This window comes from Narcine bancroftii, chromosome 8, assembly GCF_036971445.1.
Source record: "Narcine bancroftii isolate sNarBan1 chromosome 8, sNarBan1.hap1, whole genome shotgun sequence".
NCBI lineage: Eukaryota > Metazoa > Chordata > Chondrichthyes > Torpediniformes > Narcinidae > Narcine > Narcine bancroftii.
This window is the reverse complement of record NC_091476.1, coordinates 40003373-40028924: the sequence shown is the minus strand read 5'-3', so window position 1 is coordinate 40028924 and position 25552 is coordinate 40003373. Positions and strand designations below refer to the sequence as shown.

Sequence of the window (25552 nt, the reverse complement as noted above, 5' to 3'; positions counted from 1 at the left end):
TATTCTTCTATGGACCCAGCAGTAATTGTAGAAGCTGGAATCTGGAGCAACAAACAATCTGCTGGAGGAACGCAGTGGGAGAAAAAGAATGGTCAATGTTTCAGGCCAGAACCCTTCATCAGGACTGGATATTGATCCATGTTCTGTATATCCATTAATTCAGTATACAAGGGTGGTTAAAATAAAACAACGGATGCAAATGTGAATGTTCAGGTTTTAATTAAGGCTGAGAGTTTCTGGACCATCCCAGCAAATGCAATATTGTTGTACAAGTTGTTATCTTGTCCTGGGTCAGTTTTATAAAGATAAAGCTCTCCTGCGTGAATATCACTGAAGTTGGCACTGAAAGTGGATGCATTGTAGCTAACCCATTGGGTGTACCTGTAATCATTGGAGCGGATGGAGTATCCCATGATTCGGATGTCCTTCAACAAAGGGAGGTCAGAGTTTGGCTGTGGTGTGTCTGCTGGTCGGGGATACTGAGTGCAGGCGAATGATTCATCACTGGTCATCTTAGGGCCAGACTTTAAATAACCAGCCATTCCTTTCCCCTCAGTGCAGAGATCCACTTGAAACGAAAGTGCCGGACATATTGGTGGCACAGGCAACCCCAGAAGTTGACAGAGTGTTGGAAAAAGATCAACCAGTTCTATATTTGAATTCACCATTGACACTGCAACAAAATTTAAAGAAAGAACAAAATATAGTAAAATCACCATTATCCGGAATTCAAACAACCAGCAAAAAAAATTGCAGGAAATAAATAGGTAAAAAATTTGAAGGTTTAAAATTGGTGCCCCATAGTCAGTTTCTCAATCACACCAGGCGCAATCTCAAGCAACCAGAAAATTCACTTATCCGGAATCTACCAATCCCTATAGGAGCCAGATACCAGGGGTTTTTACTGTAAATAAAAGTTCCACAATGGAGGAAGACACTGTATTTGGAAAATTCAGGAAAGGCTGGTGAAGTTCTAGAAAAACATTACCAGAGATTAAAAAAAAAGATGTATTAATGTTCTATATGGCTTAAAAGGTGGATACATTTCCAGGAGTTAAACAAGAGCATTTGCAGGCACTGTGATTGGAGTTCTATACACAAGATGCTGGACAACCTCAGCAGGTCACACAGCATTCCATGTGAAGTGACAACTAACCAATGTTTCGGGTACGAGCCCTTCGTCAAGATTAATCCCCAGGACTAGGTTGTTATGGGAGACAAAAGACTGAATCTGGGAATTCTGAGAGAAGTTTCCAAAAATCTACTGGACACAAAAGAGGTGTAAAATGACCAGAGGCCAGAGAATTTGGTACCTATATTCAAGGGGAATATTAATTCCAGTCTAACATCAATTACAATTACTTAAAATTCAGAGGGAGTGGTCAGTGTGGTTTTGTGAAAAGATAAATCTTGTCTAATTTAATTTTCAAAGAGGTTATTAAAATTGTGTCACTGAACATTGAAGTCCCTGTAGGTGACATTCACCACACAATAAGGCCTTTAACAAAGTCTCCCATGGGATATTGGTCCAAACATTGAATCCATGGAATTCAAGGCAAATGTCAAATTAAATCTGAAATTGGATTGGGGAAAGGAAGCAAAGGGAAATAAATGGTCAAGGATTGTCTTGTGATTGAAAGATTATTAACAGCCATTGAGATCAGTGCCGGAGTCCCTGATGTTTAAGGAGCCAATGGGCAAGTAAGTTTGCAGAGAACAATGAAGACTGACGGTGTATAGAGAGCAAGAAGGGCAGTCTTCTTTTACAGAATGATACACTAATGAGCTAGCAAGATGGGTTGATGGAATTTAATCCCAAAAATTGTGAAGTGATGCATTTTAAAATTACTAATTAGGCAAGGAAGGACATAAAGAATGGTACTAAAACATGGAAGTTTGCAGACACTGTGATTATAGTAAAAACACAGTAAATTCTGGTGGAACTCAGCTGGTCTCGCAGCATCCAGTTTGGATACTTCGAGACTGGCTGAATTCTTCCATCATTTCATGGTAGAACCATCAGAAATGACTGAGTGCATGTCCTATGAGCAAACAACAATAAAGAAATGAATACAATTATGCAATCTTTGCAAATACAGTAAAACCCCTACTTTCTGGAATTCATGTAACCAGAAGCCTCAAGCAACTGACAAAAAAAATTTGCAGAAAATAAATAAATAAAAATACGGAAGTTTACAATTGGGTCACCTCACCATTAGTTTGCCAATCCACGCTACCTTAAGCAACAGGAAAATTCATTTATCCAATATCTACCAATCCCCAAAGGGGCCAGAGACCAGGGGTTTTACTATAAAAGCAAGACACTGCTCATGAAAGACGTCTGAGAAATACCATATGGAATTCCTTCACCACCTTGCTTCCTTTGGAGTACATAAATCTACAGCTGAAAGTGAAATATGGAAGATTAACAACTGTGGCAGATAATCACACAGCAGCTTGTCATAATAATGCAGAGAGATTTAATGCCCAATCATCTTCCAACCCACCATTTCTCTATGGAAGAATGTAAATGTTTCGAGCTCATCACACTCTAGTGATGGCAATCGCATAACATTTACAGTATAATTGGTTACACAGGATAAGGGGAGGGGAAACTGTCAGAATAAGTTACTTGAAAAATCAGGTGTCTCAAACTATCAGGCAACAAAGATTCCAGAAAAATGAGAACTGGTTCAGAGATTATGGCATCACTTCCTGGATGATGCATTTTTGCTTCATTACACACTCTTTTCAGATCTTAAATATGTTAACCAGATTTACTCAGGGAAGTTCTGAGCAAAAGAGTTTGAATATTGAACATCTGAAACAGAAAAAAAATCTCTTCACAACATAGGAAAAGTTCCACCTCCAAACTCGAAAAATCTTCCAAGAGATCTAATTATGCAACCTACCTCTGGGCAGACTCCCCACTTTATAAGTGAAAGGATTAATAAAAGGAAAAACCCGTTGCTTCGGAAGAGGTAGGGTCGCAGTCAATCCTGGCACGTAAAACATCAAAGGGACACGGGTTGCCACATCAAAGTTGCTGTACTTGGCCCACTCTCCATGTTCTCCCAGTGACCAACCTACAGAGAATTTGAAGACGCGTTAAAATAGTGACTAGCTCTCCCACAGGTACATCAAGATCAAGTCTTTTGTCATCTGCTTGCCCAAGTACAACTTGATAAAAGTGTTCTCCGGTCCTTGGAACAAAACACACAGACACACAAGCAGACATAGCACACATTCAGACAAACATTACACATGCAGGTCAACTCTTCATATATACAAATAAATAAAGAAATGTTGTTCCATGAATATGAGAGTCTCGGATGGTTAGTGCAAGCAGTTCTTTTGGTCGTTCAGTATTCCCACTGCCCATGGCAAAAAGCTGTTCTTCAGCCCCATGATGCTGGCTCTGATACACCTGTATCTTTCCCGATGGTTACAGCTGAAAGATGCTGTGTGTGGGGTAGAATAATTTGCACGCCCTCTTCAGACAGCAATCCGGGTAGATTACATTTCTTGGAAAGGGTGGCGGGTGGGGAGGGAGGGAAACTCCAATGATCCTCTCTGCCACTCTTATAGTCCTGTGGATTGATCTATGATGAACATTTCTGTAACCTCCATACCACATTGTGGTGCAGCCAGCCAGGATGCTCTCGATAGAGATCCTGTAGAAGACTGACAAAATTTCAGTCTTCTCAGGAAATGCATTTGCTGTTACGCCTTCCTGACAAGTGTGGAGATGTTGAGTGTCCATGCTAGGTTACTAGTTAAGTGAACTCCAAATAACTTTGTGCTCTCCACTACAGAGTTATTGCTGTGTAGTAGAGGGTGCTTGTCCCTGGTCCTTCTCAATAGCAAATTCTCCAGTGGTCAGGGTGATGGAGTGCCTCATGTATATTTTTTGAATCAATTGGTTTTCCTCATTAATTTAATAAACTATTTCCCTATACGAGTGTCACCAAATAAACAAAGAGCTAACAAGAGTCCAGCAGACCAACCCCCACCACCCCTCCCATCAAGTTCCTCACCATGGTCAGACGTAAACACAATAATTGTATTATTGATCAGCTCGTGTTCTTCTAGAGCATCCAACAGGCGACCCACTTGAGTGTCCATGTAGGAGACAGCGGCAAAGTAACTTTGGCGGATCAGCACCTGAGTGATACAAGGGGCACAAATGACAGCCTCATAAGCCACCCTCTGGTGTGGGGTCACTGGGACAAACTGAAATGTTCACCCAAGGGTGATGAAAGCTAGTGGGTAAGAGAGCTATTACTCTCTTCCTAAGGGGTGTTATAGGAATAGGAGGAGACAATGTGGGGATGATTCAACAAATTGTTCATTTAACATTCAGAGAATTTTTTCTGACGACTCAAGCAATATTCAAGAGTGGATGAGCATCAACAATCAATGCTCAGAGTTCCTTGTCTGGATTTGTCAAAAGAAGTGGTGGGCCACACAAAGAGAACATCACTTCAAAGGTAGCTCATGGGTCCTGGAGGGACTTGGCAGTAGCTTGGGATTTTTCACTCAAGCCAAATAAACACTCAAGGCTTATCAATCAATTTGCCTTTGTGCATGAAAAAGGGGGGGGGGCTCAGCTTCCTTTGAAAGAACATGACATGTATACCTGAAAGTCCTTAGGGATGGGTCCATATGGGAAGCTGATGTTGAGGGCATGGACATCATCCCTTGATCTCACGTCGGTCCATGGATTATATGCCACGGGTGGTAGTTTCAATGGCACTTTGGGGTCAGGTGCAAGGTGGATCTCTTTACGTGGATACAATTTTAGAAATTCCTAAATGGAGTAAAATTTAAAATTTAGGTTTATGCTTCCATATGGAGGAAAAGATCCTCAGTGCAATATAACATAGGGCCTCTGATCGGTGCACATCCCCAAAACTCAGTTCCAGTTCACACGGTTTATAAAGAATAGGTTATAACTTGAGGTGGTTCCACATCACACAGTGACTATACTGCAAAGTCCTGTACTCAAACCAAACTTCAAATACATTGTAGGCACATGAGATTGCAGATGCTAAAATCTGCAGCAAAAAAAAAGTTTTACCAGAACATTGCCTGGATTGGGGAATATCTTATGAAGCAAGGTTGACAGATCAGGGGCTTTCCTTTGGAGTGACGAAGGGTGGGAGGTGAGTTAATAGAGGTAATATAAGGGCTGCACCTTTGCCCCAAGGTGACAATGGTCATTATCAGAGGATGTCTGTTTAAGGTGAATGGAGGCAAGTTCAAGGGAGACATCGGAGATGTATCTTTTTTTTCCTTTTACAAAGAGATAGGTGGGTGCCTGGAATGCATTGCTGGGGATGGTGGTGAAGGCTGGTACAATAGGTGCATTTAAAAGATTCTTTGATAGGTACATGGGTGCAAGAAAAAGAGGGTTATGGGCTTCAACCCTTTTTTTTTACTCAAGTCTGGTATTGAGAGTATAGAATAGAAGGAGGCATCTTCATATCTAAGAAATACTCAACTAGTTGTCAAGTCCAGCTGGAGATCTAACTGCACTACTGTCGTCTTTAAATTAAAAAAAAAGACCTTTGACTCACACTACTTTGCTGTGTAAGAGCTTACCAGAGTGCAAGGCTTCAATTATAAGGAGAGGAGGGATAGGTTAGGACTATTTTCTCTGGAGCCTAGGAGGCAGAGGTGTGATCCGATTGAGGTTTATAAAATCAAGGGGTACAGATTAGCTGAACAAGCATACTCTTTGTACTAGATTAGGGAAATCTAAAATGAGAGGGCACAGGTTTACTGTAAGAGGAGAAAGGTTTAAAGGGCACCTGAGGGGCAACCTTTTTCCACACACCAGGACAAGTGGTAGAGAGAGGTAGGACAGCTTGCAGGAGGAAGAAGGAAACATACACAAGGTTTAGTGCTCATAATAATTATACGGTAGCCAGGAAAGAACTTAAGAAAGGACTTCTGGGAACCAGAAGGGGGCACGAGAAGACTTGGCAAGTAGTATTGAGAAAACCCTCATAGGTACATCTTCGGTAATGTTCTTTGAAAGACATTTGGATGGTTAAATGGATAGGAAAAGTTTAGAAGGAAAAAAAAAATGTTCAATGGCCAAAAGCAGGCCAACGAGATTGGCTTGGGTAAATAACCTGATCTGCATGGACAAGTTGAGTCTGTTTCCATGCTGTATGGGGAGGCTACTGAACTAGTTTCTAGAAGAGCTACCCAACTGCCTGCCTACTTCCCTGTATCCCTGAAACTTATTCTCAACCACAGGCCCATTAACTTACCTTTGATTCTTTGACCCAACTAGACCACGTAGGAATTTCAAGTGGCTGATTAATCTACCAGCTCATCTTTCAGAAGGGGCCATATCCAGAGCACTAGACAAGGGATTATGAGACAGGGATGTGAAGGCATTGGGTGGGGTTGGGGTCAGGTCAAGGATGTTGTGCATCGGATAAAATACAAATAAGACTGGCAGGTTGGGGGTTCAGTGCCAGGGTATTGGGGAGAGGGGTGGTTTACGTACAACCAGCAGGCATCCACTTCAACAGTGCCTTGTCCAGTCAACATCCAAAATCATGGGCCTGAACATTATCTTGCTAACATTTCTCTGAAATTCTCCGAATAGACCGAAATACTCCAAAAGGAATGCTGTGCTGGTACCCTGACCTTGAAACTCCATCACAGGCAGAAGGGTGTCAGTCAAACAATCTACGCAAGAGGAAACGACCCAGAAATGGCTATTGCTGTATTTCACTCCAGGAAAGACAAACATGATTGAAAATAACACTAAGCAGTCATGTGGAAGAACAGCAGCACTCCGGCGAATTGTTACCTTGGGATATTTGAGTGGAATGTGCGGTTTATGATAACCAACAGCTAAGAAGAATGGGCTTCCTGTGTTTTTCACACTTTTCAGTAAATGAATCGCCTCGTCTGTGCTCTGTATATCAGGCAGTGTGTGCTCAGGCATTTCCTTCACATCCACCGGACAAACCAAGTTTGCATATCGTTTACTGCCTGGTCCTCTGCACACCTAGTTGGAGATAAATCCCAGTTAATCAATTTCTCCTTATAACCTTGGGCAGGTCGGAACTGCATGCATTGAATCACAGTCAGTGCACAACTTCAAAAGGCCTTCCATGTTGAAACAAATGATAAGATTGTTAGTTACAAAGACAGTTCACTGACAAGGGAGCTTTAGGATTAGGAGGAACACATCTGTGGTCATAGAAAATTAAACCAGGTCACTGATTCACTTCTCTTTACACTTTTAGCAACACTCAATGATAGCCACATTTGAACAAAGATAAGAAATAATGGAAAGAGAATGACAATCACCAAAGCTAATCTCTTCCAAATTACACCTTCCTCCCCTCCCCCAAGAGTTAAATATCCCAGATGATTGCTGAGAATTCAATACTCCATAGTTGTGGCAGGGTATGCCGTGCCACTTCTGATGTTCTTCTGATCGTAACTAACCAAGGTTGAAATTCAGCAAGATTTGTAAACTGCTGCTTGCTGTAAAGACACACAAAGTGGTACCACTAGCCCAGCAGCCTCACTAATAAGAGAATCTCCTATAAGGTCAGGAAGCCTTCAACATCTGAGCCCATGAAGGAGTCACGTGATGGAGTAGTGGCCAGTAGGGTAATACCGGCCCTCTCCAGAAAAGAAGAAAAAAAGTTAAAAAAAGACAAAGTTCAATAAATACAAAATATAAGAAATAAAAAATAAAGTTGTAGAGAAAATAAAGAAAATGGCACCCAAGAAGGAAAAAGTAAAAACGGGGGAAAAAAAAAGAAGAAAAGACGCTGGAAAAGAAAGAAGGCCTAATCTGCACAAAGAAACAAGGTGCCATGGTGAAGAGTGCCCGATCTCCGAGGTTGGTGACGGCCCTTTGGATTTGCAACCCCCCAACTGCTGGACTGCAAAAATGGCTCTCTGAGCCAAACAAAAGTGCGCAATTGTGCAATCTAAGGAGAAGGAAAACATCGACGGGAGGGGGGCTTAGCCGAGGAGCAGGCAGATGCAAAGAAGAGGAGAAGAAGAAGACACAAACACTGGTACAGACACAGAATAAAAGGAAGAAGAAGACCAAGATCTTCACAGAGAAATAGAAGGTGTAATGGAAGATTTAGACCATGCTTTTGCTTATGCAAGGCTGAGTATCAGTAACCTACTTTGAGAATAATGTAAGAATCATAAGCTAAATTCCACCATGGGGCCCTGAGATGCAGTTATCTGACAAAAAGACATCTGGTACCAAGAACATTTAATCTTCCTACTTGTTAGCCGGTTGCTGTTTGAGATTGATGGGATTGTTGGTCGCAGACTGTCAAGCAAGACCTTGAAGCTAAGCAAATCATTGTATTCAAAGTGATAAGCTAGAAAGTTGTGGTATTTGATAGAACATAAGATCATAGGAAGTAGGAACAGGAGTAGGCAAAAAATGGCCCATCGAGCCTGCTCCGCCGTTCAATAAGATCATGGCTGATCTAATTTATGACCTAACTCCACCCACCTGCCTTCTCCCTACATCCTCTAATTCCTCTATCATGTAAAAATTTATCGAACCGAATTTTAAATATGTTTAATGAACCACTTCCCTGGTTAGAGAATTCCAAGCATTCACTACTCTCTGGGAAAAACTATTTTTCCTCATCTCTGTCCGAAATCTACTCCCCCGAATCTTGAAACGGTGTCCTCTCATTTTAGTTTCCCCGGCCAGCTCAAAAAGCCTAGGCGTGCTCGGTTATCTTTTTTTTTTTTTACGCAGGGAATAGGTGATTGAGTAAGCAATTTTTGGGTAATATAAGCCATGGTCCCGCTGCTGAAGTTTCAGACTCTCTGAGGAGTGGAAATGTCTCTCAGAAAGAATAAGAACTTCTAGAGTCCAACCAACATCCCGGTCGGGGGAGATGGAGAAGCTGCTACCAGCGCCCCAACAACCTACTACAAGTGTGTGGTCGTTGCCTTTGGCTGTTTGGACCAGTCCAGGCGTTGATAAGTATAATTGGGAAGGGCTTGCATATTGTAGTTTGAAATCAGCTTAAGATTTTTTAATAAAGATTTGTATAAACTGAAGTGCTCTCAGCGTGTGTCTGTTTTCTTTCGGTAGCTCAAACACTGTGACCAATCTAAAACGAACAAAGTGAGAGGTACAAGTTTACCCAGGACAGAAGGTAAAACAGATGTACAGAATATAGATAAAGCTTTTTTTCAAGAACAAATGAGAGCATTAAAAGAATGGTTGTCATTAGAATTTAATGCAATTAAAAGAAAAATGAAAAGAACAGAAGATAAAGTGCAAAGATTAGAGCTGGTCATGACAGAAATAGGGAAAAGAGTAGAAAATGTGGAAGGAGGAGAAATGGCTGTAGAAATGGAAGTGAAGGACTTGAGAGGAAAATTGGAAGAAAGTGTTTAAAAAATTAAAGAGACACAAGAGTTGTTAGCTCAGAAAATTGATATGTTGGAAAATTATGATAGGCGAAACAACAGAAGATGAAGAAGGCACAGATATGAAGGAATTTATAAAAGAATGGATCCTGAAGGTCCTGGGAACGACAGAAATGCAGGAAGGAATGGAAATAGAAAGGGCATACTGAGCACTAGCTCCGAAACCACAGACACATCAAAAGCCAAAAGATCCATTTTAGTAAAATTTTTTGAGATATACGACAAGAGAAAATATACTGGAGTGGTCAAGGAATAAAATTAGAGACGACAATAAACCATTGGAATACAAGGGACAAAAATATTTTTTTACCCAGACATAAGTTTTGAACTCTTAAAGAGGAAGAAGTTTAATACAGCAAAATCGATCCTATGGAAAAAAGGTTATAAGTTTATGTTAAGACATCCAGCTGTGCTTAAAATATTTATCCCTGGGGAGCAAAACAGACTGTTCACGGATCCGGAGGAAGCACAAGAATTTGCAGAACACTTGCAGGACAGAAGGAGAGATGAAGAGTTGTAACAAGAATGACGAATGGCAATAAAATAAATATAAAGATGTAAAAACAATGTATATGTAAAGAACTAAAGAAGAGAAAGAGAAGGGAAGAAAGGAAGTAAGGGGGAAAAAATGTTATATGTGTAAAAAAGTGTTTTCTGGAGGGGTTGTGGGGGGGGGGGGAAGAGAATAACTGTGACTGCAAAATCAGTTGATGCTTGCGAGCAGGTTCGCAATCCAAACTCAGAGAGGGGGGGATGATATTTGGGGTTAAGGGAATATTGGATGTGGGAATTTTAAATGTGCTGTCATACATTGAGTTTAAAAAGGGAAAACTGAGAGATGAAAATGGGGAAAAGGGGGATGGTGGTGGTGAGGAAGCGGAAATGAGGTGTAAACAGGATATGAGATGGCCATGTTGAACTATATGACTATAAATATTCATGGAATACATAACCAAATTAAAAGGAAGAGGCTATTAAATGTACACAAAAAATAAAAAAAATAGATATAGAATTTGTGCATGAAACGCATCTAACTGAAGTTGAACATAACAAATTAAAGAGAGACTGGGTAGGGCACATAGCGGCAGCATTCTATAATTCAAAAGCTAGAGGTGTAGCAATATTAATTAATAAAAATGTAACAATCAAAATAGCGGAGGAAATAATAGATCCAGCATGGAAGTATGTAATGATAAAGTGTCAGATATATTCATAATTTTGGAATTTACTCAATATATATGCACCTAATGAGGAGGATCAAAAGTTTATACAAGATATTTTTTTTGAAGATTGTAGATACACAAGGAAATATATAGATAGGAGGGGATTTTAACCTCAATTTGGATTCAATGTTGGATAAAACTGGACAAAAGACTAGCAAAAAGAATAAAGTGGCCAAATTTATGGTTAAATCAATGCAGGAAATTAAACTTATGGATATATGGAGGAGGCAGCACCCAAGAGAGAAGGAATACTCATATTATTCAAGTAGGCATAAAACGTATTCATATTTTTGTTGTTGGCCCATATTCAAGGGAGAGTTAGGAAACCTGAATATAAAGCTAGATTACTATCTGATCATTCACCCCTGTTATTAGCAATAGAACTGGAGGACATCCCACCAAAAACATATAGATGGAGGTTAAACTCCATGTTACTTAAAAGGCAGGAATTTAGAGAGTTCATTGAACGCCAAATTAAAACATATTTTGAAATAAATACGGAATCAGTGAAAGACAAATTTATATTATAGGATGCAATAAAAGCCTTTTAGAGGGCAGATCATAAGTTATGTAACCAAGAGTAAAAAGGACTACAATCGGGAAATAAACCAGTTGGAAAGGGAGATAGTAAGTGCAGAAAAGGAACTAGTAAAAAGGGATGACATAACAAAAAGGAGAGAATTGGCAGACAAAAAAATAAAATACGAAACATCACAAACATATAAGGTGGAGGCAAACATAATGAAAATAAAGCAAAAGTATTACGAACTAGGAGAAAAAACACATAAAATATTAGCCTGGCAACTTAAAACAGAACAAGCTAAAAGAACGGTATTGGCATCAAGGAAAAAGGACAAACAAATTACATATAACCCAATAGAGATTTAGGAGAACTTTCAGGAATTTTATGAACAATTATACCAAACTGAGAACGAGGGGAAAGATGATAAAGTAGAAGAGTTTTTAGCTAAAATTGAACTGCTGAAATTGCAAGAAGAGGAACATTTGAAATAGAGGAAGTACAGGATATATTAAAAAAGTTGCCGAACAATAAAACGCCTGGAGAGGATGGATTCCCAATAGAATTTTATAAAACATTTAAAGAGGTATCAATTCCTCCTCTCCTGGAAGTAATGAACCAAATAGAAGAAACACAAAATTTGCCAGATTCATGTAAGACAGTAATAATTACAGTAAAACCAAAGACAGGGAAGGATCCACTAACACCAGCATCTTATAGACCAATATCTCTACTTAATTCAGATTATAAGATAATAGCAAAATTATTAGCAAACAGATTGGCCGATTGTGTACCAAAAATAGTAAAACAAGATCAAACTGGATTTATTAAAAAAAGACAAACAGCAGATATTGTCTGTAAACTTATTAATCTAATTCATGCAGTTCAAGGAAATAAGAAGCCAACAGTGGATGTTGCTTTAGATGCAGAAAAAGCCTTTTATAGAGTAGAATTGAATTATTTATTCAAAGTATTACAGAGGTTCAATCTACAAGAAAAATATATTAATTAGATTAAAGCATTATATAATGGACCATTGGCAAAAGTAACAGTAAATGGATATGTATCAAACCAATTTAAATTAAGTAGGTCAACTAGACAGGGATGTCCACTATACCCCTCATTGTTCACCTTAGCAATAGAACCTTTGGCAGAATTGATAAGAACAGAAAATAAAATAAAAGGGATAAAAATAAAGGAGAAGGAGTATAAAATCAGCTTATTTGCAGATGACATCATAGTATTCCTAACAGAACCAGAGGTATCAGTAAAAGAATTACATAAGAAATTGAAGGAATATGGAGAAATATCAGGGTACAAGATCAATGCAATTAAAAGTGAAATGATGCCAATAAGTAACGCAGACTATACAGAATTTAAAAAAGAATCACCATTTAAATGGCAAGCACAAGCAATTCGATACCTAGGGATCAGGTTAGATAATAACTTAAGCCACTTGTACAAATTAAATTATCAGCCACTAATAAAGAAATTGCAGGAAGACTTAGAACATTGGAAAGAATTACCGCTAACATTGATAGGGAGGGTAAATTGCATTAAAATGAATGTCTTCCCAAGGATACAATACTTATTTCAATCGTTACCAATTCCCTTAACAGAGAAATTATTTAATGAACTAAAGAGAATAAGGACATTCTCGTGGAAAGGAGGGAAACAGAGGGTAGCATTAGATAAATTAACAGAGAGGTACAACCAAGGTGGTTTGCAGCTACCAAACTTTAAAATTATAGAGCCGCACAATTAAGGTTTTTAGCAGATTTTTACCAGACAAGGCAAATACCAGACTGGACTAAGACAGAACTAGATAAAATAGGGGAGAAGGTACTGGAACATATACTTTATTAGTGGGATGAAAAGCTGGTATAATATAAAAGCTCACCAGTATTGCATCATTTACTCAATATATGGAAGAAGATCCACTTAGAAAGGAAAAAAAATGAATTACTAAATACCAAAATTACTATTGACGCAAAATCCGCTAATCCCTTTTACAATAGACAACCTTTCCTTTAGAGAATGGGAGAGAAAAGGAATCAAAAGAATAGAAAATTGTTTTTTGGGAAATAATTTATTAACATTTGAAGAGTTGAAGTACAAATATGGAATAACTCATAGTACAATGTTTGCATATCATCAACTGAAAGCTTATTTAAAGGATAAATTGGGAAACAGACTGAGATTACCAGAAGGAATCAGCTTTGAATATGTGATTACAGACACAATGATAATTAAAAGATTTATAATGAAAATGTACATTAAGCTGCAAGGAAAATGATGAAGCTATAAACCCAAACAAAAGTGGGAAAAGAATTTAAACATAAAGATAAAAAATGAAACATGGGAAAAGTTATGTTCTGGAACTATGAAGAATATAATAAACACAAGGTTACGCATGATACAGTATAATTGGTTACACAGGTTATATATCACACCCCAAAAGTTTAAAAAATGGGATCCAACATTATCAGATAGGTGTTTTCGCTGTAAGAAGGAAATGGGAACAACAATACATGCAATTTGGGCATGTGAGAAAGTGAAAATGTTTTATGAAGATCTAAATTAGATATTAAATAAAATCACAAAAAATAACATACCAAAAAATCTAGAGATCTTTCTTCTAAGAAATACAAGAAGTAAGGAATTGGGCCTCAAATTGGATAAAGCCCAAAAAATATTTATTACGATAGTCTTAGCAGTAGCAAAAAAATGGATAATGTCAACTTGGAAAATGGAAGAGAGCATGAGAATACAGCAATGGTACATGGAAATGAATAAATGTATTCCACTGGAAAAAATAACATATAATTTAAAAAATAAAATGACATTATTTGAACAAATTTGGGAACTATACATGGAACATAGCACAGAGGGCTTGCCTCAGACCTCCACCCCCTAAAATGATAAGAAGACAAAACGACTTGATCCAGTGTGTAAAAGTAGATTACATTTTTCTTGTTTATTTTTCATTGTGTGATGACATTGTTTAATGATTTTATAGTATTGTATATGTTCAATATTTATTGATTTTGGAGGTGGTTGGGAAGGGGGGAGGGAAGGTGGGGGGAAAAAAAAGGGAGAAAATGCCACTGTGTATATTTAATGAGAAACTTTTGTATATATTTTGGTTGATATGGTTCACAGCATGAAAAATAAAAAAATTATTTAAAAAAAACATCCAAGCTCATTTGGGAGCCCTTCTTGCCCTCAGAAACCCCCTCATCTCGCAATCAACTACCACGAGCCAGTCTCTAGCAGCCCACGGCCTGCGTGGGTCTTTCAGTCACTGAGCTCTTTGTTGGCCCATTGCTGTGATCACCTTCCCTGGTAGGGTCATCTCCCAGGCTTCTCCTTCTCTTGCTCTCAGGCCCTGCGCTGGTCTGCTGATCCCTCAGAGCCCACAAACCTCATGGCCCGCTGCCAAGCATGAGCGCTGCCATCTTGGGCACAGACCGCTATAGTTTTGCAAAGGTTTTTAAAAAATGCATATTGATAATCAAAAACTAACTTATTTCTCTCAGAATTGAGGATTGATTGATTTGATAGAACAGGCTGATTCCAGGCTGCATTTCCATACAGATGATAGCAGGAAAGTACAAAAGTTGCAGATGATGAGACATTGGTCCATCAATCCTTTCTCAAATATTAATATGTTCTGTTGAGGACTATTTTTAAATTACAACTCCCATATGCTTTAGAGGGTGGCAGGAAACCAGAGCACCGAGGAAACCCATGTAGACACGGGGAGAATGTAGAAATTCCTTACACAGCATAGATTGGAACCTGGATCGCTGGTGCTGTAATAGCAGCACTGCACAAACTGCTATATCAATGGGGCTGCCTTACATTTTGTACCTGTCTATTGGGCTTTATAATTGCTAAAGCAATGACACCCATCGAGGTCCAAACCTTCAATATAAAGTGAAGGGTTTTTTAAACTTTATTTTACTTAGTGTTGATGTAATATATTAATTGTTCTCTCCAGTTTTAAGCAAAATTATCTCTTGATAAACCATCTTCCACTGCTCATCAATGACCTTCCTTCAAGCGTCAAGTGGGAATGTTTGCTGATAACTGTACAATATTCAGCAACACTTGTGATTCCTCAGATGATGAAGCAGATCAAATCTAAATCTACTACCCAGCCCCGGGCTCTTAGGGATCAGCAACGTTGGTGCCACACACGTGGCAGGCAATGACGATATCGAAGAAGAGAAAATCCAGCTTTCATCCACTGACCCGAATGCTGTTACCATCAGCGAATCTCCCTGTGCCAATACCCCAGGGGGCTACCATTGGAGAAGCCATAAACACAATGTAGTGACAAGAGTGGGTCAGAGGTTAAGAATCCTGTGGAAAGTAGTCACCAACTCTGGCTCAAACTTGAAGCCTATCTGGATGAGTGCAGCTTCACTCAAGAACCTCCACACGATCAAAGACACAGCGTGAAAGACACCCCATCCACTCACTCCACCACTCACGCCCAGCAGCAGCTGCGAGTACCATCTGCAGCAACTCACCAAGACTCCACAGACAGCACGTGCCAAAGCCATCACCTCTACCAACTGGAAGGATAAGGGCAGCAAAAGCATAGAGATACCACCCCTTGAAAATTACTCTCCAAGCGGCACTTGGAAATATATCACCGTACACACGGACTGACAACTTAATCCTTCAAGGTCGTTCCATCATTCAACCAGATCTAGCTCGCATCACATTCCTAACACCTTTCACCTCTTCTCCCCCTTACTTATCAATGATTACATCCTTAGAGCAATGCTTTTAATGTTGAAGTACCATCAAGAACATCCATAGAACAAATATTTTTAAAATATAATGTTAGATTTACCTTGGCATTTTTATATTTCTGTGTTGAAGGATGGAATGGAGGGATTGACCAGCTGTATGGATAGTCATCTGTATGATTGGACACAATCCCTGAAAGGAGAGAAGCATCGTTTAAGCCTCAGTGTGACAGATCACAAATTCCAGTTTATCTACGAAGTACAAAGATTGATAAAAGATTCTGATGATGGTCTCTTCTATGCCAGATCTCTGGGCAAGTTTTGACAGAGCATCATCCTGCAATTAATTATTATTCTGATGCCTGAAATCAGAACGTTGACCAAAGATTGATATAGAATTTACAGCAGAGAAAGTGGACTCCAGGTGAACTCCTGTTCTTGCCATTAGCATGACCTTGAACCTCATTCAATGCATTCAATATAGAGTGTAAAGCATCCTGGCTCCAGCTAAATGTCCTGCTCATTCCACATGGTCTTCACGTGGTCTTTATTTTTAATTCAATTTTAACGATACACGAGGCCCTTCTTTAAGTAGAAATACCCCATCTATAGATGCACAATGGCTAAGGGACTTGTGTCTTGCTTAAATTTGGAAAAAAATTAGATGTGCAATCAATGATTCAAAAATTAAATTCCAAATGATAAGGGACCCGTTTGTGGACTACTACCATAACTTTAAGATTTAGTGCTAATGTGGAATTCTGGCAGTGTTGTCCCACTCTAGGATTGTGCCACTTTGACTTATGAACATTAACCTTCAACCTGGTTTAGGGGAAGGGGTTTTGAAATTTATTCCCTTTATGTTCTATTTTATTATCACAATTGTGCTTTGGAACTTTTACTTATGATCATTTTTGTAACTTTTTTTATCTTCTTGCTCTTGAGGCACATTTCATAATGGTATTGTTCAACTTTCCATTGTAAAAATATTTTTAAAAGTAAAAAAGGCCCTTCTTGCCCATGAAACCTGTGCCGCCAATTAGCCTTCCAACCCAGTGCTCGCAAACCCTATTTCAATAAAAAGAATACATCTTCAAGAAACAAACATCAAGTACCCACTTGCAAAGGAAAGAGATTCAGAAACATCACACATTCTGCTCGAGGAGAAATGCAGCAGGTCGAGCAGCAGCAATGAGCTAGAAATCTTCATCAGGACTGAATGCCTTCAGTCCCTTTTGTGCCCTGAGGTTCTGAAATGCTGAGACGAAGTAAGTGGAATCAGACGAGACTCGCTTGTAGAACAAGCCTCAGCAAAAAAAGTGGTTGGTTCCATGTTCATTCTTTGCCAGATGTTCTTATCTATTTATATATTATAACAGCTCCTCCCCATCTGGTAATGATTCACCGCCCCAAGAGAGGATAGTAGCATTACCTCTCCTTGATGTCGTAGGATTGCTCCTTTGGCAGGAAGCAGGAATTCAGAATTAAATCAATTTACCCCTCCTCCTAAATGTCAAATGCTTTGTCCACATGGGGTTCAGTTCTGGATGTCAAACCAGAAAGTGGAGAAGGAGCGGGATGATACCTACTGCTGATAGGGATACTGCAGGCCAAATGTGGATCGGGTGCTCTGCGGGCCAGATGTGGAGGGGGGTGGGGCTGACGCCAGTCACCAAAAGGGGTCACTGCAGGCCAGATGTAGAGGAGGGGGGGGGTGTGGCAGACACAGGGGCTGAACTGTAAAAATGGGTTGCTTTCCCGCACAACCTCGGGACAGAACTGCCAGATCGCTTGGCCTCCTCCTGTTCCTCAGCAGGATCTTACCTGGATGAAAGACTTTCCCCACTGATAGGGTTAAGAAGTTATTCATCTTCAAATACTGAGGCAGTGTGGTGTAGTTCCCTGCGTGTGACCTCCAATATGAATTGTGATCATATAGACGAGTGGTGTCAGGTCTTCGGCTGGTTAGAAAGGACGTCCTGCTGGGCCCACAGAGAGCTTGCTGAGTGCAATAAGAGGAACATTGATCACTCACTAGCCAGAGTTCATTTCAACATGATTCAAGTTTCCTCCAAACTACAGAACTCCAGTTATCCGATACCCTTGAAACTTTGGAAAATCTGCTAATACAACACTCTGCCAGACTACTGAATGTTTTATTTAATACACGCAACACGCTCTTAACTCAGGAGCAAAACCACTCTGGTGAGGAACTCAGTGAATCAAGCAGCATCAGTGGGAGAGAAGGAATGGTTAACATTTCTGGATTCAGATCCAAAACGTTAACAATTATTTCTCTCTTATTTTTAAACGATACAGCACGGTAGAAGCCCATTCCAGCCATTGAAACCCATGCTGACTAATTGCACTCAATTAAGCTATTAACCCCATACGTTTTGAAGGGCAGGAGTAAATCGGATCACCCAGAGGAAACCCATACAGGTCATAGGGAGAACATATAAACTCCTTACAGAGAGCACCAGTTTCGCTGATGCTGTAATAGCGTAGCACTAACCATAACATTAAGTTATCTCACAATAAATCTGAACATTGTTACAAGATCAAACCAGCAACCACAAAGAAGGCATATCACACAGGGGGAAAGATGAACAATTACTTTATTAACAAAAAAATTCACCTTCAAACTTTAATACAAAATCCCCCCCCCCTTTTATAACAATGCCCACTTTACAAATTTTGATAACAGTGTAAAACTAATAAATACCCCAGCCTAAATATAACACACTTAATCAAAGTCTAAGCTACACTTCCAACCAGGCCACAGAAAAATTTAGATAAAAACACACGAGACTCACGAAACTTCGATCTCAACTGAAGCAGAGAGAGAGAGAGAGAGAGAGAGAGAGAGAACAAATATCGAAGTTGTCTTGTGTTGCCTGCAGAGAGAGGAACCACTGGCTTGGTCCAGATCTTTCTGGCTGCCTTCGGATTGTTCATGCCTTTTAAAATGTCCAACATTCTAAACTGTCTTCCAGACCATGACTCATGCTCTGGGCCTTCTTCCACTCCACAGCACCACCCAGTGATGGTTTATCGTCAACTCCAGAATTTTTTTCATTTTCTGCACATGCTCAGTCCGTCTCCCACTCTCTCAGCAGTCCAGCTTCACCTTGGCTCTCGAAGGCAAACTGTCACTTTTTAAACATAGGCCAATACACAACACAGAACTCTTTAACAACATATATAAAGGAATGGGGCCCAGAAGTGATAGAGTATAGGACAGGAGTGGTAGAATGAGAGAGAGAGAGAGGTAGAAGGAGAAACCATTAGGAAGATGGGGGAGGGAAGCAAAGTTATGAATATAGAATTTCATTTTATAGATATTCAACTTACTTGAGCAAATGCATTTTTGAAGACAACACTCTTTGAGGCAAGCTGGTCAATGTTCGGAGATTTGACTACTGGATCTCCATAGCACCCCAAACTGGTACGTAGGTCATCAGCAATAATGAAGAGCACGTTCATGTGGCCTGAAGACAAAAATGAAGTTATAAACATTACAAATTTTACAAACCTTTTTAGTTTGATTTAAAGACATTCAACCGACTACAAGAGGATCAGGTAGCATACTAACACTGATATGAGATTGTCCACCTACGACTTGAGGCTTTCAGACTTTGATCCTGCTACACCTGATAATGTGCTTCCATCAATGACAGGGAGGTTGATTCTGGAAAGAGAAGCTCTGCCTTATATTCCTCAGCTGGAAGTGTCACTAGCTACCAATGTGGAATGATCTGCAGTGATTTTTTACAGTGCTGATGTCACGACAGGGCTGCTGGAACTGTCCATCACAGTCATCATCACCTCTCTATTGTATCATCTGCTGGACCTTACCATACTCATAACACTGAAAAACAATATTTTTCCCCCAAAAAGTTTGCCTCCTGAAATAAAATTGGGGATTATGATAGACAACTTCAAGCTGAACACAAAGATAATTTCGGATTAGCTGTATCACGTGGGAAGTTCAACTTTTATTGAATTTAGCATGTTGAATCACATAATGTACCACTGAGCCAAGCACTCAGGTTGACTGTACATTTTGCCCAACAAATGTGAGAAGACCAGGGTTTGTCCTAGTCACCAATTTTACAACCGAAGTAGAGCTCATAGGTTTTCTTAATAAATGCTTAAGCATATACAATGACCAGACATTTCTGCTGTATTGAATCTTTCTGAAGACAAAAAATGCTATTTCAAGTACACTCACTATTCCAGGGGTGGCCAAAAACCATCTCAGAGCTATATGAGTTTTTTGACGTGTAATTTGTAGTTTGTGGAAATATTTTGTCAAGAGGAGATACCATAACTTCCGAAGCCACCCCAGGACTCTGCAAATCCCTGCAGCCAGGCCAGGGGGGTCCCAGGGCAGTCACAACCCAGGCTGCGTGACAAGGAGAGGGAACTGGAGGTACGGGACATAGAGGAGCAGAGCGAGCAGTGCACACTGGAATTGGGTTCTCCTCAGTTGGGCCAGGCCACACCACAGCAGAGCACCAGTGGTAGGAAGGCCAGGCAAATCTGAGGGTCCTCTGCAGGGAATGGCTTCAGATGTCAAGAAGCCGGAGTTAGGTCAGTAAAGCTCCAATGAAGCATGGTCTGCTCCAGAGGTGGGCTGTCTGTCCAGGCACTCCGGCATGGGGGAATCAAGATGACAGAGATGGGGTGAGGCTGGAGGATGCCCAGTGAGGACCACAGGCAGGCACCAAGCCAGGTCAGAGCTAGCAACAGCAGTGAGGGTCCTGGTCAGTGACCATAGGCAAGCCCTGGGCTCATCAGATGGAGAGTCAGCTCCAGAAAGCACAGAGATTAGATCGCTCCTCACCCCAGACTCCACTCTCCAATCCTGCCAGCAACTGGGAAGAGGGGAGTGGAAGGTGAGACGGGGACCAGCAGAGCTGAGGGCCCCCTGGCCTTGGTCTGCCGCAGGAGGCAGCTTTGCATCGGGTCGTTTCCTGCATTGTGCACTCAGCTGTGGACCTTGCAATGGCGCAGGTATCTGCAGAGACCAATGGCAGCAGCATTCCCGAACAGAAAACATCATAAACAGGAGCAGAAGTTGTCCATTTGGCCTGTTGAGCCTGCTCCCACAATCAGTGAGATAACAGCTGATCTGACCATGGACCCAGCTCCACCTCTGGCTCATAACCCAATTTCTCTTAATGCAAAGATCTATCTTACTGTATCTTAAGTATACTTAATGAGGCAGCCTCAATTGCTTCCTTGGGCGGAGATTTCCACAGAAAATCAGTCAGGATTTTGAAAATATTTGGTATGTATATGTGTACTTTTTGTTGATTGAAATTAATACAAATTAGCCATTTAAAAACTACATATATGCCTGTCCCGCATCGGACTTGTCAGCCACAAACGAGCCTGCAGCTGACGTGGACTTTTTACCCCCTCCATAAATCTTCGTCCGCGAAGCCAAGCCAAAGAAAAAGATATGAATAAAATTATTACTGGCATATATTTCTTCCTATTTATATAAAGCTTTTGTTACAAAATATTCATGTAAGAGTAAAAACATCTATGTAATTTTTTTTCAAATCTTGTGGCTCTCATGCATCTGAAGTTTATCAAATGTGGGTCGTACATACAGCAAGCAAGTTTGCCCACCCCTGAACTATGCTATTGTCTGAAGAACAGGTGCATAACATGCATTCAATCTATAATCAACGTAATCCATAGTATTTGTATATGTGAGCTGCTTTTATAGCCCGTCTGCATCTATCCTGACTAAGCATGCCCTAACCTAAGACAACATTTGCACAACACCTACACTGAGTGCATGCCCAGGCATGCTTGGACTGACCACAACAACTTCCTTTGTGGCCAATATACTAGTAAACTTAAAATATGAAAGAAAATCACAAAAATAGATAATAGCAAAAACAAAGGCATGCATTAGGAAAATGTTTTTTTATATATAAATAAACCGGTCAGGCTGTTCTCTCAGGTAAACCTGTAGATGTTTGCAGTGTCTTCTCAAACTCCTCCTGAAATACAGTTGCTCAGGAAAATGTTAAGGTGATCAACAAACTCCTCCTTGCTTCAGATGCTTCCCACTTCTCTTCTTAAACAATTCCCACTGGAAAACTTTGCCTTCTGCGAGTTTCTGAGATTATGCCACCAACAGCAAAGGTGGACAACGCTGAAGCTTCTCACTCGACTCACAGGCTCCGCGTCATGAAGGGAGCATTTGTGGGTCATGCTCCCCTTAAAATGAGTTATTGTCTCACCCTCACCCACCCACATCACTAGGGGGAAGTCACCAAAATGATGGTTTCATCTCCACACGCTATAAGCACATATGTCTGAAACGCCAGAGGAAGGGGAAGTGTGACGGCGCAGTAGTTGGAGGCCTTCCACTCACAGCAAGTGTTCAAGCAGTAAGGACCAATAATCTGCTGCATCAGTCTGCATCCAACTCACAAAGCTGAAGGAACTATAGTGGATTTAATCTAAAACAGAAATTCTAAAGCTGGAAGATTTCTATATTTCTGAACAGCTTTTTCAATATGTACCCCCCCCCAACACACTTTACAACCCAATTTCCCAGATATGTCTCAACTCGCAGCTGCTTTGGATTTGACTATTGGTGCACAAGACTGCATCGCTGAGATTTTCCCAGGACTTCCAACAAGTAGAATCCTTGCACCAGTTCCACCCACAGCCACCCTAGTTCCATCTCTGATGGAGAAATCTATGACAGTGTGCGAACCTCCCTGGGTCACAGTAACGGCATCAACCTACCCACCTGGAAAGGTTTTGGTGCATCTGAAGAACATTGTACTTATGTTTATGTACAATGTTAATAAACTCTTATCACTCAATTAATTCCCGCCTCCCTGTTTACACTCACAGAAACGTAGACCCGTTTTTTGACACAAAAGTCCCCTTGTGATGTAATGACGTTATAGGAAGATCTTTTCTCAAAACGACTGAGTCACTTCTGGGCTGTAAACATTCTCAGTGCCAGCCACAATATAGGAAAGCGAAAAGAGTTAAGAGAGCCTTGCATGAACGAGTGTGAAATCATCCAGCTGGAAGAGTTGAGAAGGTGCAGGCGGTTTAAATTGGGTTCCTAGTGCCTCCTCTCACTTCCCACCCATCCAGGGATAACCTCATGTGATTCTGAGGTTTGCTCAGCTATTCCAGCTGTCACATATAGAACTGAAACTTAGCTTGGTGAAGGAACCGACAGTTAATCCCAGTTATGTTTATAAAATTATCAGCATCAATTAATTCCCCCTAGCAGTCATGAGAAGTGAAGCTGGAAATTTTGCCTTGCAGCACTTTTTACCACACATTTCTGAGTGAAATCACACTTCCTGTAGTAAATCAGTCACTTTCTACTTCTGATTTACAAGTCTTCCACTTAATTCAAGTGTGATGCTCACTTGGAAAACTGGAAGATAAATTAAGATCACATTGCTCCCAAGTACCTCTGGCCCAACCAGACTAACAGTGACGGTTCTCTATGGGGCTGCAATTTCAAGGGGCTCACCCAAAGAAGGACTGGGCCTGGTGTTGGGAAACCAATTTGTGAGAACCCTTTTAATTTCTTTACTTTCTACCCTCCATCTCCACACCTAACAGTCTTTCCCAATCCATCCCAACTCTGCCACAATTGATTTAACTCCCCCATACTAGTCTAACATCCTTTTCATCCCACTTGTAAGCGTCTCTCAACACTGATCACACCCCTCCCAACTCACCAATCACCAGCACGGACAGAGCAAACGAACTGCAGGATTCATTCAATGCATCAACCAACATCCGTGGGGAGGAAGGAATTGTCAGCATTTTGTGTGAAGCTCTTCATCACCACACACTGATTTCCTCCCAGTTTGCTTCTTGTTGGTTAAAAAAAATCAGATTGACCAACCACATAGAACAGTACAGCACCAAGAACAGGCCTTTCGGCCCACATGCCTGTGCTGAACATGATGTCCAAATCAAACTAGAAGTCTGCTGATTGTCCTCCATCCCCTTCACATTCCAATCCAATAGCCTTTTAAACACTACTAGTGATGCTGCTCCCACACCACTCGCGACAGCCCATTCCAGGCACCCACCACTCTGTGGAAAATATTTATCCCTCCCCCCCATCCCACCTTAAGCATTTGTCCTCTAACTTGTGATGCTTTTACCCTGAGGAAAGGTTTCGACTGTCCACCTCATCAATGCTTTTCGTGATTTTGTAAGCATCTATTAGGTCTCCCCTCAGTCTCTGATGGGCCAAAGAAAATGCCCCAAGTTTGTCAGGCCCCTGCCCATAACTCCAAACCAGGCAACATCCCTGGTAAACCTCTGCTGTACCCTTTCTAAGTGGGGCAACCAGATATGCACCCAGCATTTCAAGTGCAGCCTGACCAAACTTTTATACAGTTGCAACATCACTTCCTTGCTTTTATACTCAAGCAAGTATAGGGAGATTTTTTCAACTTGTTTCAATGGAAATGAAAGGCAGCAAATGGCTGAATAAGGTTTTGGGAATAACAATGTTTCTCGATAAATATTATTTTAATTAGCTTTTTTTTTAAATATTTAATGGCTTGAATGTTAGTTGTGTGACCAGATGAGTTTCTCCAGTAATTTTGTGTACTGCAGTTATTTTTTTTTAAACATAGGAAAGATTAAGTTTTGATAACTGCCTAAACTGAGGTGCAACTCGAAAATAGAATTAAAGAGGAAAGTTTAGGGAAGACATCAGGGGTAAGCATCCCCCACCCCACCCCATAGAGAGGTAGGGTGCCAGGAGTGGTGGCGGAGGCTGGAACAATAGGTGCTTTTAAGAGACATGCGCATGGAAGGAAGAAGAATAGAGGGTTAAGCATTAGGAAGAGTTACATTTTTGGGGTAGTTATATATGGGCCAGCACAGCATCAAGGGCTGAAGGGCTTGTTCTGTGGCATTCAATAATGCTGGAAACAGGCAGCATCTGTAGAAAGGGAGTGGAGTAGAGAGAGAGAGAGAGAGAGAATGTTTCAGGTCAAGGGCCACTGATTTTCACCTGACAGGTGGCGCCTTGTCCCTGCACACCTTGACCAAGCCTGAAACGTTGGTGCTGTGTCTTTTATCTTTGCGATATACACCCACTGAGTGTCTCCAACCTTGTGTTTTTACTTTAATCGCGCTGTCTGCAGACTTACGCAAGTTTTAGCCATAGCTTGTTTTAACAGGAATAACGCCAAACTTTCCCTGCACGCTGCTCACCGCCACCCCCCTCGCCCGACTGTTGCTTGGATTCCCCCCCCCGGTCCCAGCACGAAGCGAAAGGCCTTACGTGTCCTCTGCACGGAGTCCCGGGCTTGACTGGCACTGGGCTCCCCAATGCAACAACACGCTAGCAACGCCAACGCCGCTGCCCGCTCGCCCGTCATCGCCCAGAGTGTGGCAATAACACCCTTCGCTCGGCGTCCGCAATCCCCCCGGAGCTTCGTGCGCGTCTCCTGTGACCATCTACTCAGCAGGTTCCGCCTTCGGCTGCGCTCTTCCCCGACTCGCTCAGCCCTAGATTCGAGAGGGGGGGGGGATGAGGAGCCGAGCGGCGAGCA

At 41.0% G+C, this 25552-nt stretch overlaps 1 protein-coding gene across 2 annotated transcripts; it reads right to left on the bottom strand.

Moving 5' to 3' along the window:
* Positions 1-202: 202 nt before the first annotated feature.
* Positions 203-25552, bottom strand: ids (iduronate 2-sulfatase). 2 transcript variants are annotated; one of them, XM_069893489.1, is made up of 10 exons: positions 25282-25552; positions 19320-19456; positions 17790-17967; positions 16070-16158; positions 6833-7033; positions 4640-4810; positions 4038-4164; positions 2913-3086; positions 2353-2404; positions 586-673 (listed from the first exon to the last, which is right to left on the bottom strand). In XM_069893489.1, exons 1-9 carry the CDS (start codon positions 25376-25378, stop codon positions 2367-2369), a joined length of 1212 nt encoding a protein of 403 aa, XP_069749590.1. In that variant the 5' UTR covers positions 25379-25552; the 3' UTR covers positions 586-673; positions 2353-2366. The 2 variants fall into 2 exon arrangements, with proteins under 2 accessions (XP_069749589.1, XP_069749590.1); XM_069893488.1 differs by lacking the exon at positions 2353-2404 and having other exon boundaries at positions 203-673.

Bases quoted from the DNA above. Each gene is read 5' to 3' on its own strand.
- ids (XM_069893488.1), bottom strand. From the start codon at position 25,378: ATGACGGGCGAGCGGGCAGCGGCGTTGGCGTTGCTAGCGTGTTGTTGC. The intron at 7,034-16,069 runs GTAAATCTAACA...ATCTCCAACTAG, and splicing joins AGAAATATAAAAATGCCAAG to GTGTGCAGAGGACCAGGCAG. The intron at 4,811-6,832 runs GTAACAATTCGC...TACTCCATTTAG, and splicing joins TTCCACTCAAATATCCCAAG to GAATTTCTAAAATTGTATCC.